A 16,662-nucleotide genomic window follows, 5' to 3' on the forward strand; every position below is an offset into this window, starting at 1 on the left:
ACCAGCTTAATAAGTTGAACATTACAAAGGAATTTATTAAAAGTATGGGAGGGATTTACAGAACCAGCTGAAACCCATCTTTCCCTCTTTTAAACAATTTCTCAGTCTCACTTTGTGTATTAGAAGTGAAAATTCACTGCAAATCTCAGTATTTTAGGAATGCGGAGAAGGTATCACGTGATGCACTAAAAAGAAGTAGCAAGCAACACTGATCTCGACTACTGTACAAGTCAAAGTCTGGACATTAAGTGTTTTCAGAGCACCTTCTCTAACAGCATGGATATTAGCTGCAATGATACTGTCAGTTATCAGTTTGGGGGTGATTACTCTATGGCTTAGCATTTTCTCTGCAGTTTCAATGGAATAAAATGTGTCACTTTCTATTCTGAACTTTAACAGCACATAGAAACATTACATCACAGCTACCAATGTTCACCCCTCCTCCCCTCAGAGCTGGCTGCATTTCTCTGATGCAATCTTTATTGATAAACAGAGAAAATTAAATAGTTTTTTTATGTCAGTTCAAGTTCGCAAAGCAACATGGGATCCCTCCAGATGAAAGGCTAGTCTATTAAAAACAAAATTAATTAAAAAAATTATCAACATAACCTAACATCTACCTAAAGTGCTATGGTATTTCAAAGACTACTGAAGAGACATTTTGAAATGCTCATCATCAAACCAACAAGTATTACATATTAGAAAAAGCAAAGAACTTCTAACCTTGAGAAAGCAGAGTTAAGAAACTGACAGAATAATAAAGATGTAAAGCAGAGTGGTGCAGAATGGAAAAAATAGTCCAAACTGGAAGAGACAGAAAGGAAAGCAAACACACAAAAAAGATTAGTAAAGGCACAAATAAAACAGGGTTTTGTTTTATTTTTTAAACCGAATGTAAAAAAAAATTAGGTACCAATTGCAGAAACTCAAAAGTAATGGAAAATTTCAAGTTTATAATTTTTCAGGTGAGAATTTCTCATTCTGTTTATTATGAAGATAACATCCAAGATAACATTTCACTTCTAAAAGCTATGTCAATGTTTAGCACAAGAAAGAGACGATGTTAGTAATAATGACAGATATTACAATACATCATACACAGATTTTATTGTGACCTCTATTTGACTGCTGCTCTAATTAATAAAATGTTAAGCAACTAAAAGCAACTGAGTTAATATAGCAATGGATTGTTTAATGGCCAAAGGGCTATAAGGACATTTGAAATGTTTTTATGAATACAAATAGATAGTTAAAAACTAATTTAAAACACACACTTTTAAAAAAATGAATTAACCACAGAGATGCAAAAGGGTTTCATTTTATTTAGTAGCAACTGACTTCTTGAAATAGGGAAATGTGAAAATACCACTTTTAAAAAATTAAGGAAAAGATAATTTGTGCATATAGTATTTCAGGTACACAATGAAATTCATCTTTGGATACCCAGGAATAGGTTTATTCTTTTGACAAGCTGATTTCATGATTCCTCAAAAGCAAGTCTTTGTTTGGTTGGCCGGTGTAGCAAATAAGTTTACTAAGAAAGCATATATGCAGACAGATCTATGGATGTAAACTGACAAAAGCAGTACACCTGTTCATGGTAATTAATCTTTTTTTAAAGGTACCACAACCATGTCTCGGAATAGATTTTAAAAATTGGTTTTACTTTATTTTTTTATTTAATAGCACTTGAATTCAAAGTTCATTTAGTATATTTGAGGTTTCTACTTAAAAGGCAGACAGATCCTTACCTTTTGTAAGCTGGCCCTGTCTGAGGGAGGGATCATTTCTGCAGTCAGAACCTGAGGAGGATCAATGCCCTTCATTAACTTCTGAGTAATGAAATGGAAAGCCAAGGCAAACTGTTCTTTTGAAAGCTTTCCACAGTCCTGTGTGTCACAAAGGGACCTGTACACAAAAACACAGACAGAGAGTAACCAATCAAATGCAACACCTCATCTTAACAAGTACAATATTGTCAAGGAATGTGTACACAGGCAGTGGGAAATTATGACAGCAGCTAGCACGCAGATACTGTTTTATATCTTCAAATCAGCTTACAAACAGCAATGAATCTTCAACACTGAGAAAAGTGTGTCTCATTCCCATCGTATTTTGAACACCTGTATAAGAACACTTCTGGATCTCCCAAGGAGCAGACTAGGATTTCAAACTGGACTCCCCAGAAATTAACATACTGGAATGGACTTACCCAGGATGGGAGATTCCATGGTTATACACCTCTCTGCTACATGGGGTCCACACATCTTCACTTATTCTAGGAGGTCCAAATGTGGGATATCAGGAAGGGATCCCTGAGGTCTGCTATATGGTGGCAGCAGCGAGGACCACATGTTCCAGGTTCTGCAGTGTTCATATTGTGTCTAAAGCCTTTCAAGCACAGCTCAAGTGGGTGCAAGTGGCACACTGCTTTTCTGACATTGCTGCCCTCAAGGACAAAAGGCTGAAGATGCATACATGGAATTGATCCAATTTGCCTCCAGAGAACCCTTTTCTGCCCAGAGGAAGGGTAACCCTTTTCTGCCCAAACTGAGTTGTTGGGAGGAAGGAGGGGAGAGAGAACGCATTGTACTCATTTAAGTGGCCTAAGGTCCCTGTCAAGATGCTTAATAAGGAGGTAGAACAGGAAAGAGACTTCTTCCTGGGTTCTTCCCCCCGAGTTTTGCTCTCTTATTGAGCAGTTGCTCAAGAAGTTGCTCCATGACAGATCCAGATTAAGAAATCAGCTCCTAGACCTATTCTCAAGTGTACCAGATGATGGCTCAAATATGAGCTGAAACACATTAACTAGGACTTTTTAACCTAGTACTTACAAAAATTCTCCTACAGAAAGACATCATGTTAAATCTGAAGTCTTAAATCTGAAGAATTAAACTGTAAACAAATTAATGTAAATGTATGAATTACAAAAGTAAATATTGTAGGATATTTTATTTCTCAGTCCAACATTTAATAAACAAGTCTCCATATCACAAAGATCAATTTTGGCTAAATTCAAAATTGATATAAAATTTCACAGAGTTCATAATTAATTAGACTGTGAAACTTATTGCCACAGGAAGTCACTGATGTCAAGAATTTAGCAAGATTCAAAATAGGAAAACCTATCCATGTTTATCTGAAAAATTTCCTTTCTTCAAGTTGTAAGGTCCAGAGATCTGTTACGACGGGTACTTCAGCCAGTTTTCAAGTTGGTACCAGAGCTGGATCTCAGATACTGGCAGCAGGAGAATGCCCTACCTCATCAAGTTCCCTCCAGTTGATAACTCCCACAGTGAAGATAATCCAAGACGTGAGTGAATAAAAAAAAACGTATTTACCTTCTGTAATTGTTGTTCTTCGAGATGTGTTGCTCATGTCCATTTCAAGCAGGTGTGCGTGCGCCACATGTACAGTCATTGGAAGGATTTTCCTCCAGTGGTACCTGTCGGGTCGGTGCAGGCGCCCCCTGGAGTGGTGCCTCCATGGTGCTGTATATAGGGTCCCACCAACCCACCACCTCTCCAGTTCCTTCTTGCTGATTGGCTCTGACAAGAGAGTTAGCCAGGTGGGACATGAGCAACATCAGTCGAAGAACAACAGTTACAGAAGGAAGTAACCGTTTTTTCTTCTTTGAGTGCTTGCTGATGTCGAATCCAAGCAGATGATTTCCAAGGGGACCAACGGAGGAGGGGTCAGAGCTCACGAGATTGCTGACTGGAGCACTGCTCTACCAAATGCTGCATCGTCTCTGACATGCTGGGTAATAGCATTATGCTAAGTATATGTGTTTATAGAAGACCAGGCTGAGGCCCTACAGATCTCCTATGTGAGGATGTGGGCCAGGAATGCTGCTGACGAGGCCTGAGCTCTCGTGGAGTGCGCTATGAGAACCAGGGCCGAAGAACTGATTCGATTTACGAAAGGGTTTAGTTCTCACTATGTAAAATTCCAGTGTCCATCTGACATCCAAGGAGTCGAGACTACGTTTCCTTCTACTGGCATGCAGCTTTGGAAAGAACACTGGCAAGAAAATCTCCTGACAAGCATGAAATTGAGACCACTTTGGGCAGGAAAGCCATGTGCGAGTGCAACTGCACCTTGTCTTTATGGAATACTGTATACGGGGGCCATGAGGTTAACACCTTGAGTTTAGACACTTTCCTTGCTGAGGTGATAGCCACAAGGAAGGCTACCTTCCACGAGAAGTACAACAGAGAACACGAAGCTAGGGGCTCAACAGGGGGGGCCCATCAACTTATTGATCATCAGGTTAAGGTCCCGTGCCAGAACTGGACAACGTACTGGAGGGTAAAGTCTTTCTAAGCCTTTGAGGAAACAGGACACCATAGGATTGGCAAATATCGAGCAGCCCCTTTCTCCTGGATGGAAGGCAGAGATAGTTGCCAAGTGCATCTTCACAGACGCAACCGCCAAACCTGACAGCTTTAGGTGCAGTTAGGTAGTCTAGTACAAGAGGCAGTGACGCCTGCATTGGAAGAGTGCTCTTTTGTAGCGACCAACTGAGAACCTCTTCCATTTAACCAAGTACGCCGCTCTGGTGGATGGCTTCCTAACACCGAGGAGAATCTCCTGCACCTGCTCCGAGCACTGTCTCCCCCTCTACGCTGGGGTGACACAATCAACCATGATTCTGCATGATCAGGTCCAGAACCAGTGGCAGGGTGGTCAGTGTGTCTACGGAGAGCTGCAGCAGCATCCTGTACCTGTGTTGCCTCGGGCACGCTGGGGCTATAAAAATAGCTGCAGCCCCATCTCTCCTGATTTTCAGAGGACTTTGTGGATGAGAGGAAATGGCGGGAACGCATAAAGTAGGTGGTGAACCTAGGGAAGAAGAAAGGCATCTGCCATGGAACTTGGACCATGCCCCTGGTAGGAGCAAAGCTGGTGGCACTTCCTGTTGGACCGCATCTCTAAGAGGTCCACTTGGGGAAACCCCCACTCCTGGAAAATAGTTCTCAGGATATCTGTGCGGAGAGACCACTCGTGGGTGTTAAAGGAGAGGCTGAGGTGATCCACCAGCTCATTCTGGGTGCCAGGAAGGTAGGACGCTTCCAAGTTTATGGAGCAGGCGATGCAAAAGTCCCAGAGTTCGATGGCTTCCCTGCACAGGGGAAAGAAAAGCGTTTCCCCCTGTCTGTTCATCTAGAACATTGCCATGGTGTTCTCCATCAATACTGACATCTCTTTGCCCATCAGGCGAGACTGGAACACCTGGCCTGGCAGCTTTAGGCCTGGCAAATGGGACCCCTTTGGCACACATGACTGGGGTTGAGCCATCACTGAAGGGACTCTACAATCTGAGGTGGGAGGGAAACCACTCTGTCCAGACCGTCTCTGTGGGGTCGGTAGACCGATGCTAACCACAACTGGAGAGGTCTCAGTTGCAGCCTTGCATGCTGGACCACATATGTGCAGGAGGCCATGTGGCCTAGAAGCATCAGGCAGCTTCAAGCTGTGGTAGTAGGAAAATTGCTGAGGGTCTATATTATGGAGCCCATAAACGGGAAACAAGACTCCGGCAGCAGAGCTCTGGCCTGAACTGAATCCAGGACCTCCCCCATAAATTCTATTTTTTACGTGGGCACTAGAGTCGACTTGCTCACGTTTAGTTGTAGATCCAGGTTGAGGAACACTGCCCGTATTAGAGCGACGTGTGCTTCCACCTGCTCCTTGAAACGGCCCTTGACTAGCCAATCGTCCAGATATGCATATACCTGCCTCCTCAGGAATGCAGCAACCACAGCCGTGCATTTGGTAAAGACTCTCGGAGCCGCCAATACGCCGAACAGGAAGACCACAAAGTGGTAGTGGTTGTGTCCTACTATGAACCTGAGAAACCTCCTGTGGGAGAGCATTATTGAGATATGGAAGTAAGCATCTTTTAGGTCGAGGGCGGCATACCAGTTCCCCAGATCCAGAGAGGGAATGATCGAGGCTAGGGAGACCATGCGGAATTTCAGCTTCCTTACGAACTTGTTGAGATTCCGCAGATCGAGAATAGGCTTCAGCTCTCCTTTTGCCTTCAGGATTAGGAAATATCTGGAGTAAAACCCCTTTCCTCTTAGCTTCTGAAGGACCTCTTCTACCACTACAGTGCGAAGCAGTTCCTGCACCTCTCCTATGAGAAGTTGCTCATGAGAGGGGTCCCTGAACAGGGACCAGGAAGGGGAGTGGGAAGGTGGGGTAGAACAAAATTGGAGGGAATACCCCACTTCTACTGTATGCAACCCACCTGTCCAATGTTATTTGGGTCCAAGCATGGTAGAAATGGGATAATCTATTGCGAAAAGGGAGGGCAGGATCTGGTAACTGTCCTGGAGTGTCGCCCTTGGGCACATCTTCAAGTTTTGTTTTGGCCCTGGCAGCTGCTTCCTTGTGCCTTTGCCAGGGTTGGGCGGCTGAGGCATCCTACACCTATTGCTCCTGTCCCTTCTCCTGGAGAAGTCCTGCCAAGGATGCTGAGGATAAAACCTTTGCCCAGACTGGGGCTATAAGTGCTTCCTCTGCGTGGAGGGCATATGTAGCCCCAAGGATTTCAGGGTCACCCTAGAGTCCTTGAGGCTATGCAACTTGGAGTCCATTTGCTCTGAAAATAGCCCCACCCTTTCAAAGGGAAGGTCCTGGATGGTGGACTGGACCTCAGAAGGGAGGCCTGACACCTGCAGCCAAGAACTTCTTCTCATGGCCAATCCCCTGAAGCCATAGTCCTTACCGCAGAGTCAGTGGCGTCTAGCGCAATCTGTAATGATGTCCTGGCTATGACTTTTCCCTTCTCCACCATGACTCCAAACTCTGTTTTAGACTCAGCCAGAAGGTGGTCTTTAAACTTTGCCATCGTGTCCCATGAGTTGAAGTTATATCTGCTGAGGACTGCCTGTTGGTTGGTGATTCTCAGCTGCAGGCCCCCAGTGGAGTAGACCTTCCTCCCGAACAGGTCTAGTCTTTTAGGCTCCTTCACCTTTGGTGTCAGACCCTGCTGCCCGCCCCTGCCTCTCTTTTTCATTCGCCGCAGACACAATGAGCAAACCAGGCTGAGGATGGATGAAGAGATACTCATATCCCTTGTAAGGGGTGACATATTTCCTCTCTATCCCTTTTGCTGTAGGAGGGATAGAGGCCGGCGTTTGCCACAGTGTCTTCATAGTGGACTGCACCGTTTTAAATCAGTGGCAGGGCTACTCTCCAGGGGCCCTCCGGAACCAAAATGTCCACCATAGGATCTATGGACTTTCAAACCTCTTCCGCCTGTAGACCCAGGTTCTGGGCCACCCCCGTCTCAAGAGCTCCTGGTGAGTCCTATTGTCCATGAGAAGCATGGTGGTCGATGTCCCCACTGCTGCTTCATCGGGGAGGAAGACAATGAGTCCCTGGGTCATCCTTCCTCCCAGGGAATGTCCTGGCCCATCGAGTCTTCCGTACCCCCTCCCTACAAATGTCGGATTCCGCCTCGGTACCCGGATCCACCTCCTCTCCAACACTGCATGCCACACAAACTGCCCTCGGCGGCACTGCCTCCCTGTGCCCACTGGCTTCAGTGCTACACGGCACGGAGCTGCGTTCCGGGGTGCCAGCCGCATGGCTCTCTGAGGCGACCAAATAAGGCTGCCTGGGCTGGGACCCTTAGTCTTGGTGGTACGCTGACGAAGTCCAAAAGGTCCATTGCTGGGGCAACTACCACTGCATAGGCCAAGGTCCAGCGAGAGGTGCTTGCTGTCTTTCTGCCTTATATTATCCGTCCAACTTATGTCTCTTTGAGGCACTGGAGTCCGATGACCTAGACTCTGACCGTGGGGACCACAGTGGTGCTGAAGTAACTGCAGGCTTCAAGTGGTGCCACAGTGCTGGCAATCGGTGCTGTGGCGAGGGTAATTAGTGCTGAGGCGAGGCTGACCAGCTCCTAGGTGCAGCTGACCAGCACCAGTGCTGTGGGGAAGGCAAATGGAGATGCAGGAGTGATCGGTGCCAGGGCAATGCAGATTGATGCCTAGGAGATGGTGACCAATGCCTAGGCAAAGGTGACCTGCACCGCATCACGGGAGGCTTGCCTCTAGACGACACCGCAGCTAGCTGTGCCGGAGGTCTTTAATCTGGCACCTTTGCTCCTGAGATGGGAGACTGCTGCATCATCATGGCAATCAGGTCCTGTGCCGCCTCAAACGTATCCGATGTGGAGGGGAGGTCCAGTTCTTCCACCTCACTCTCCATCACTGGGAAACCTGTGCTCTACTGGGCTCAAGACTCCTGTGGGAACAATGGGCCAGCACCCTTGTCCAAGGACTGCACCGAAGGCAAGTGCCCCTTGTTCGCCCTGTGCTTCTTACGGGGCAATGGGGCACTGGTGAATGGGAGTGGTGCCATACAGTCTTTGCTACTGGTGAGTGAGAGTGCTGAGGCTCCCTCTGCACCAAGGACTTTATCGGTGCCGGGCCTCTTACTGACGCCAGGGCACTATGCACCAACGCACCCAGTGCCGGGTCCAGAGGTTGCGGCCGAAGAGCTGCCTCAGGCATGCACTCCTGTCCTTACAGCTCCTTGGACGAAACCCTTTACAGATCTTGAAACAATCTGTTTGGTGCGACTCTCCCAAACACTTCAAACAAGTCGTGCGGGTCGTATTTCAGCATAGATTTGTTGCAGGATCCGCAGGGTTTGAAGCTTTGGGCCCGAGGCATACGCCGGGGCCCCAGGTATGGGAGTCCCAGAAGCAGAGAGACCTCTTATTGTCACTTAACACTTATCTATCACTATATAACCGGAACCTAGAGGAGCGCCAGATGCTGCACATGTCATAAGGGGAAGCAGAGCTGAGGAGACAATCTTCCCAAAAATCAAATGCAGGCTTGGCACATGGCTGGAAATCTGACAAATTATTAAATGAAAAAATTGCTAGCCTAAAAATTTGAAATAAAGTTTGGAATTGCCCTCAGAAAAGGTCTGCAGCAGAGAAGTCTGGTTCAGCCTGCCTGTCACTGTACAGGCAGAGAAACTGGAGGGAATTTTAGGAGATGGGGTATTTCCTTGCTGCCAGTGATAGGTCAGGTTTTGCCCGTAAGTTGCAAGCAGGCTAAAGTACCTATTGTAACAGTTCTGTGGACATTTAATCAAAAATATCCAGTATTATCATAATTATAAGAGAACTGATGAAACTTAAGCAGAGAGGCCAAAGGGTGAATGACTATATGAAGTGCACTAAGGCTCACACCTCTACATACAGTCCATTGAGGTCAAGGTGAAAGCAAATACACTGCTGGTGTTCATACCGTACCTGTTCTATGGGTAAGCAAAGGACTTCAGTCTGCAGAAAAATCTATGTGGCACCTTTCATAAACAGTATATCTGGAGAAAAAAGATGTTTTTCTATTTTTTAAAGAGGTGATAGAGAGAAAAATTCTTACCAAATGTGCGCGAGTAAGGCAGAAGGCAGTCCTGTCTTTAAGAATAACTCTCTGGCTTCTATCCCAGAGACAAAACCATCCATGTCTTTGTCAGTTTTCAGGAAAATCTCATCATATTTGATTTTGTCTGCAGGCGATACAACCCACTAAGAAAAAATAAAAGTAAATCTCTTTGAAGACAACTGTGTTTTTATCTTAAGGAACAACACACGATTCTAGGACTAAATCTCTCTTCAGACGACATCAGTTTTTGCAACAAATAACCATGATTAGTAAGCTTGGAGAGATCTACTTCCAGTTCCTTAGTTCTATCATGACCAGGAACAGGTCGTTTTGTCTCAAAGGCTGCTTACCACACAGCTCATTTATTTGAAGTAGAAATTCCTGACCTCATCTCACTTCACTGTTGTTTGCACCTGCTATCCAGTCCACTATCAGTAACCCCTCACACCCCAAAAACATACATTAATTTGTTGGTAAAATGTTTGCCTGCGGATTACTGGATTTGTCGTTGTGCAAGATTAGACAAATATTATTTGGTTGTGTACTTGGGCTACTGTTTTGTTGGGTTTTTTAATACAGAGTATTAACTTGCGTAACTCCCGTCGACTGCTCTGCTTCCCTTCTGCGTGGTGTCTTCACTGCACTGCGCCGATGGGAACCGTGCTCCCATCAATGCAGCGCTACGCTACTTGAGGGGGTGGATTTACTCAGTTGACTTCTTGATCGACTGAGTGGGTCTACACTGACCACTCAATCAATCCAGAAAGATTGATCTGGCGGCAACGAGTTTGCCGCTGTCAGTATAGACATACCCTTAATGTTTTGACCCTTGCATGAGGCCCAGATGCTTTAAAATGAACATTTTTGGGTTAACATTTTTAAATGTATACTAAATTTTTCCTGAAGTCAAACTTATGTAGCAGAAGACTTCTAAAAAGCACTTCAAGTCAACATCTTCACAAGTAGCAAATCCATATTTGCCCTTCCCAACCTGTTAATCCCACCAGCCTCCCCAACTTTATGAACACACTGAAAAAAAATTAAAAACCAGACACTAGACCAAGCTATATGACCAGGCTTATCTGCGTAATATCTTTCATTACAAGCAGTGATTAAAAATAAAAGAAAATCCTTTAACACAATCCAATTCTCAAACTATACCTGTGGTAGTGGTGCTTTGGCAGGTAAAACACTTCCAGGAGACAAGGACTGATGAGACTCTTTAGCATGTGTTGAAGATGGGATTAACTGCACTACTCCTGGAACACTGACATTTTTTCTCTTAGAAGGTGGCACCAAAGCTGAAGGCAAGGACATTGGCACTGGTTCCTTTTCCAAAGCACAGTACACCAAGAACATCGCCTGAACATGAAAACAAGATGTCATGGTCACAGCATTAACCAGAGTTGTCTTTTGAATATTTTTCCCCATTTTACGAAGTGACCTATAGTAGTTTTGAAACCATCTAAAATTTAAGAACCTTTTCAAAGAACGAAGCAGCCTGTAACTCAGAGGTGCAAGTTACCTAGCACATTCGGGGATACATTTTATAATAAGGTTTTCAAGGATCATTTTACTCTTCCTCTGTTGGTCTTTGCTTTTTATATTTCTTTCCTGTTTTGCCTACTTAAACTCAGTAACTACTTTACAAACCAGGAGAGGAAGGACAACCTTGAGGTTAAAGTGTGCTGGACTAGGTGAAAGATCTGGATTCTGCTCCTAGCTCTGCCACAGGATCGCTTTGTGACCTTTGGACAAGTCACAATCTCTCTGTGCCTTAATTTCCGATATCTGAAATGGCAATAATCATATATCCCTACCTCACAGGGATGTTGCAGGGATACATTCATTAATGTATGAGGCATTCATACTATAGGAATGAGCACCATAGAAAAGCCTATGAATAATCAAGTATAACCAAAGGTTTAATGTTTCTATTAGAAGTGTATTTAAACACAAGAGACCAGCAGGGTAAAATCTACATTAGAAAGACATGAAATGCTTTCTGAACATTAACCAAAGAGGCAAGGTAGAAATCAGAGACTCCAGTGATAGTAGTGGGGAGAGCTACCTGGTGTCCCTCAGCAAGTGTCTCCCTCCCTTGCTGTATGGGCTGTCCCCCTTGCTGGCAACCCCTGCAGCAACCCCCACCCGGTGAGGCAGGTTGGTGGCATCTGTTCATATTCACTGGTCCCTTTCAATAATCATTCCATTTAATAGCTGCAACTTTCACGTTGGGGTTATACTTTAGGAAGGTTCACATCTTAGGAAGAGTCACTTTTTAAGATGCACTATTTCACAAAGTTTTATAGACTATCCATCAGGTTAACTAACATCCCATTGCTTGCCTAGTATGTTGTTATTCCACAACCTCACAAAACTGTTTTAACGTTCAGCTAAATATGTGAAAATTACAGCACACACACAATAAAAGTCATAAGTACAGCAAAGATGAATACTCTGTAGGTGAGTTATCACAGTGTACATGAAATTATGTCCACAACTACAGTTAATTGGAGATTTAAAGAGCTGATTTTAGAAGAATTTGAAACAAATGACAGCGTAGGGGAAAACTTCCAGAGCAGTCACAAGTAAAATATTTTGTGGATTCCTTCATCTCCTGGAAGGATATGCCTATTTCTATCCCATTAAATCTGTCTAAAACCCATGTTTATACATTATGGAGGCAAAATTCTAGCCTCACCCTCAAAACGTTGATGCTTGTCAATAAGATGAAGAAGGAACAGTGTTTTCCCTATTAGCATTTTTGTCCCAAGAAATATAGAAGGTTTTCATTTTGAAGTCACTACTAAACTCTCCAATATTCGACACTAAAATGGAGGGGCTATTGTTGAGTCAGTTTCTGGAAGCCCAAATTGAAGAAGACATGCTCTTGGCATGCATAACTAGTTTCTTTTACAGAGTTCTGAAAGTTTATCTCATGTTCTCAAAAGGCTGACACAGAGGAATGAGTTTTAAAATACTGTATTAACAAACACTTATGATGTTTGAACCTTTGTTAATACTATGCATTTCTCTAACTGAAAAATAAAGATTTCTTCCACCCTGATTACATGGTTCTTTCCTCTCTACTTGACCTAACTGCTGAACACACACACCCTTGACTAATTCAACATCAGTGCAAGATTACAACAGGTTTTATTTACTCTTCATCTTCAAGTTAAAGTGAGAGCAAGCTTCCTTGCTCATTTTTATCCATATAAATTCAACTTTTCAAGTACTGAAGTGAAACTAAAGTTTTATGCAGAACTGAAAGATTGAAACCAAAACAAAGGGAGATGACAAATGAGCAATATGAAGAGTCAGTGCTTTATGCTTGTTCTTTTATATCAGTTTTTCCAGTTGCTGAATTTGGTCCCCCAACATCAACGCAGAATAGGTTTTTAAATTTAAAAATGGTGTTGCTGATTGCATATCTATCTTGAGAACACTCATCTCCAATTCAAGTATTAGGATATTTGGCTGAGCCTGTAAAACAATTTTTCACTGTCTCCATTCCTAAATGGAATTAATTCCTGTCCACTATGTATAGAGCCAGTGCAAGAATTTTGGGAGGGTCAAAATAATTCTGTGCTTGCTATCACATTTCAAGACTGCTAGATTCTTCGCCACCGGCCTCCCAAGGAAAAACTCTCTTTTTATTCATTTGAAGCAATATCATATATTGTTAACGCTTGGTCTGATGAAAAGAAGATAGCAATTCACATAAGTGTTAGAGTTGCACACAATTCTTAAAAATGATACATTTCAGAAGGATGTCTTGCTGTGACAAGTATGTGTACCTACAGGTGAAAGTTACAATACATAAAAAACCCACCATACACAAAATTCTCTCTCCAAACAAATCTATAGAAATCCTAGACAAGAAAAACCACCTGGAATGAGATTCCAACACCTTCCATAAGAGAAGGAAGCAATTTATGTTAAAATGGTCCCTTTCCAAAGAAGGGAAGCTTTGCATCCCTGCTGGAGTTTAAGCTATGTCCTTTGAAAAGAACATTCAAAAGAACCCTTTGAAATGGACCAACAACTTTGTATGCTCACCTGATAATTAGAAGAAACTACCCTGTGGTTTGTGGATTAAAAAATGTGTTATATTTTTAATTAATGGGTAAGTATACTAGATTTATAGAGTATGACCCAACATCTCAAATGCTAATAAAATCTTTAGCAGTTCACACTGCCAAGTGATTTCTATACAAAAAGAGGACACTGACCTGGCAGGTGCGAAGAGAGGAGAGAAAAAAATAGTACAAACAATGGAAACAGATGGGAATTTAGACTGTCACTGTGGCACAAGCTAGGATAATGAACAGAAATAAAGAAGTGAATGAACAGATATGGAGTCTAAAGAAACAGTGCTTCCAATTTTTGGCTTTTGTTATGAGATTTGCAGAATTTTGAAACTAAATGGAACAATGTACTTACAACTGCAAACTCATCTCGATCCAACATTCCATCATGGTCAATGTCACTTAGTTCCCAAACCTAAAGAAAATCAAAATATATGGGTGATTGGCTCCCAACCCCCACACATGCGGTGTCAAATAGCAGAAGCAAAGCTGCTATCTGGTTTTGGCTTTTAAAAGCACCCAACAACCCCCTCTCTCACACAGGAGGGACCATAGGATATTGAATTCTCCATCAGCACTAGTTTTCAGTCAGCAATGTACATTTGGATCAAATTGTGTAAGAAAGCTATCTTCTGGAGGAGTAGTGAAAAGGTAGGATAACATACCTCTCCCACACACTAAATGTTAAAATATACATTAATAAGAGGTCCAATACATTAAAAGGGAGATTAATATGATAACTTTACAGAATAACTGCAAAGATATCCTTTGAAACAAAATATACATTTATCAGTTTGTTTTGCTCCTCAGTAAGGTAACTGTACCTGTTTAGAAGCAGGGGATATCTACACACCAAATGGAAAAAAAAGCTGAAGTGTTTTACATATATGCTATTAAATCAATAAGCTTTAAATATAGAAAACAACCTGTAAAAATATACCAATTAATTCTGTAAAGGAAAGTGTGGTCATTTTACAATATATCATTAGTTACATTTTATTACTAAAGATATTAAATCTGAATACCCAGACACCTCTAAATAGTAGTTACTTTATTATATATGATTCACAAATCAAGTCAGCAGCCCACTAATTTTGGTTGGAATGATATTCTTACTCTTCCGAGGACATCCACTGGCAGTTTGGAGTTTAGCAGTACAGGTTTCACCTTATCACCTGACAAAAATCCATTCGTAGGATTCAGACTGTCAAAGATAGCATCATATTTGGCCTTTTCTTCCAGCTGTGAGAGTAGAAGACAAACAGATTTATAATATTGTTAATAGGAACACTTTTAGAACAATGCACACATAACCCAAGAGATGGCAAATATTTCAGAATAAGATATATTAGTTAATCACCCACAGTGGGCTTATTGCAGTAAGATGACGTGATAGTTCCTGTTACAAGGAGTTTACAATCTCAGAAGTCAGTGGCATGCACAAGGGGGGGCAAGCAGGGGCACGGGCCCTAAATTTCTCCAGCCCCAGCTGAGGTGATACGGACAGACAATCCTCCTAACCAACAGTAGCTGGGCAGGGAGTACAGACTCTGAGGTGTGGCAGGCAAGGAAGGGGGTGCATAGGGTCCCCAGTGGGGCCATGGGGGGAAGGGGGAGTGGATTCCTCCAGCCCAAGGGCCATGGCATCAGCACACAATGTGCCCCTCCAATGGGAGTCACATTTTTATTCCTGCGCCCACCCATCAGAGGTATTTTTAAATATTTTTCTCTCTCAAATCATTCAGATAGAGCCTGAACCAAAGCCACTGAAATCAACTTGTCTTTCAACTTACTTCAATGGGCTTTAAATAAAGGCCTTAAAAAGTAATATTATAGGTGGATATAACAAGGCAGGTGGCCTGTGGAAAAAACAGTATGTGATCATATAATCCAAGACTATCATAATGCATACACACAACGGGGCCAAATTAAGGTTGGACAGGCAGGAAACAGTTACTTATCTGTACATTAACTGTGATTCTTCGAGATGTGCTGTGTACATAAATATTATCCTGTAGGTATGTGCATGCTCAAGGCACTTAAGTTGGAGACTTTGGTCAGCAAGGGTGCTGTCACTGTGATCCCCTCAGTTCTTTCACCACCAGAATCTTGGTGAGATTAAAATCCAAAATAGCAGAGATGGAGGGTGGGTCATGGACAGGGCCCAAGCATAATTTTTTTGGGCCCAGTACAAACTTGTAACATAGGCCTCCTCCCATGCACATACCACAGTCTCTCATCCCATACATACAATCTCATGAGCTATGAAAAAAATTTTTCCTCATGGTAATGGGGGTTGCAGCCTGGGCTGGCCCCCCCATGGCTCCAGGCCCCAGTAAAGCGTACCCTTTTCCCCTCCCCATGTGGGGGCCCTGGTCATGGAATGAATAAACGCATGCACACGCATGCACACCCCCACACACACACCCCCACACACACACACCTTGAAAAACCAGTTACTGTACAAGTAAGTAACCATTTATTCAAGAGCTTGTGTATATATTTGTACACTCTGGATAAATTCCAACTAATGCTCCTTTGATGGTGGGAACTCTGTATCTACTTAAACAGAGATTGAAGGACTCTCTTTCCAAAATTAGCATTAGTTCGGGATGCTTCAACAATTGCGTAGTGTTGTGCAAATGTATGTATAGAGGATTATGCTGCTGCTTTGCAAGTGTCTCTGATTGGAACATTTCTCAAGAAAGCCTCAGAGGTAGCCTAGGGACTAATTCGTGGTGATGGTGGTGGTGACTACGCTTGTGAGGTCATAACAAGTCCTGATACATGAGGAGATCCAATTAGAAATTATTTGTACTGTTACAGTTTGTCCTCTCATTTTTTCAGCATACACTATAGAGAATCTTGCACAGGATCTAAATTCCTTAGTCCTATTAATACAGAATAAGAAACCTCTACAGACATCCGAAGTGCACAGTCTCTCCATCCTTGTGACTACAAGGTTTTGGAAAGAAACTTGATAGATTTCGAAGGAATTATACTACCTTTGAAAGGAATTTCAGATGAGGTCTTAAGGAAAATATTATAGAACTTTGTATAAGGGGGTCCCCCACCATCAAAACTTGTAGTTCTCCTAGTGGATGTGACTACTACTAGATAAGCTAGTTTAGCTGACAAAAGAAGGA

General features: G+C 43.1%; 1 protein-coding gene across 2 annotated transcripts in view; it reads right to left on the reverse strand.

Moving 5' to 3' along the window:
* EPS15 (epidermal growth factor receptor pathway substrate 15) overlaps nucleotides 1-16,662 on the reverse strand; it is a 99,077-nt gene that overhangs the window by 49,295 nt on the left and 33,120 nt on the right. For both annotated transcript variants that reach the window (XM_067535410.1, XM_067535411.1), the window contains exons 7-11: nucleotides 14,633-14,758; nucleotides 13,872-13,931; nucleotides 10,584-10,784; nucleotides 9,420-9,565; nucleotides 1,752-1,908 (exon numbers count right to left, since the gene is read on the reverse strand). In XM_067535410.1, the coding sequence (XP_067391511.1) occupies nucleotides 1,752-1,908; nucleotides 9,420-9,565; nucleotides 10,584-10,784; nucleotides 13,872-13,931; nucleotides 14,633-14,758 (690 nt within the window). The remainder of the gene's footprint in view (nucleotides 1-1,751; nucleotides 1,909-9,419; nucleotides 9,566-10,583; nucleotides 10,785-13,871; nucleotides 13,932-14,632; nucleotides 14,759-16,662) is intronic.

Source organism: Emydura macquarii, unplaced genomic scaffold (assembly GCF_026122565.2).
Source record: "Emydura macquarii macquarii isolate MOO-44397 ecotype Brisbane River unplaced genomic scaffold, CSIRO-AGI_Emac_v2 contig_3506, whole genome shotgun sequence".
Lineage (NCBI taxonomy): Eukaryota > Metazoa > Chordata > Testudines > Chelidae > Emydura > Emydura macquarii.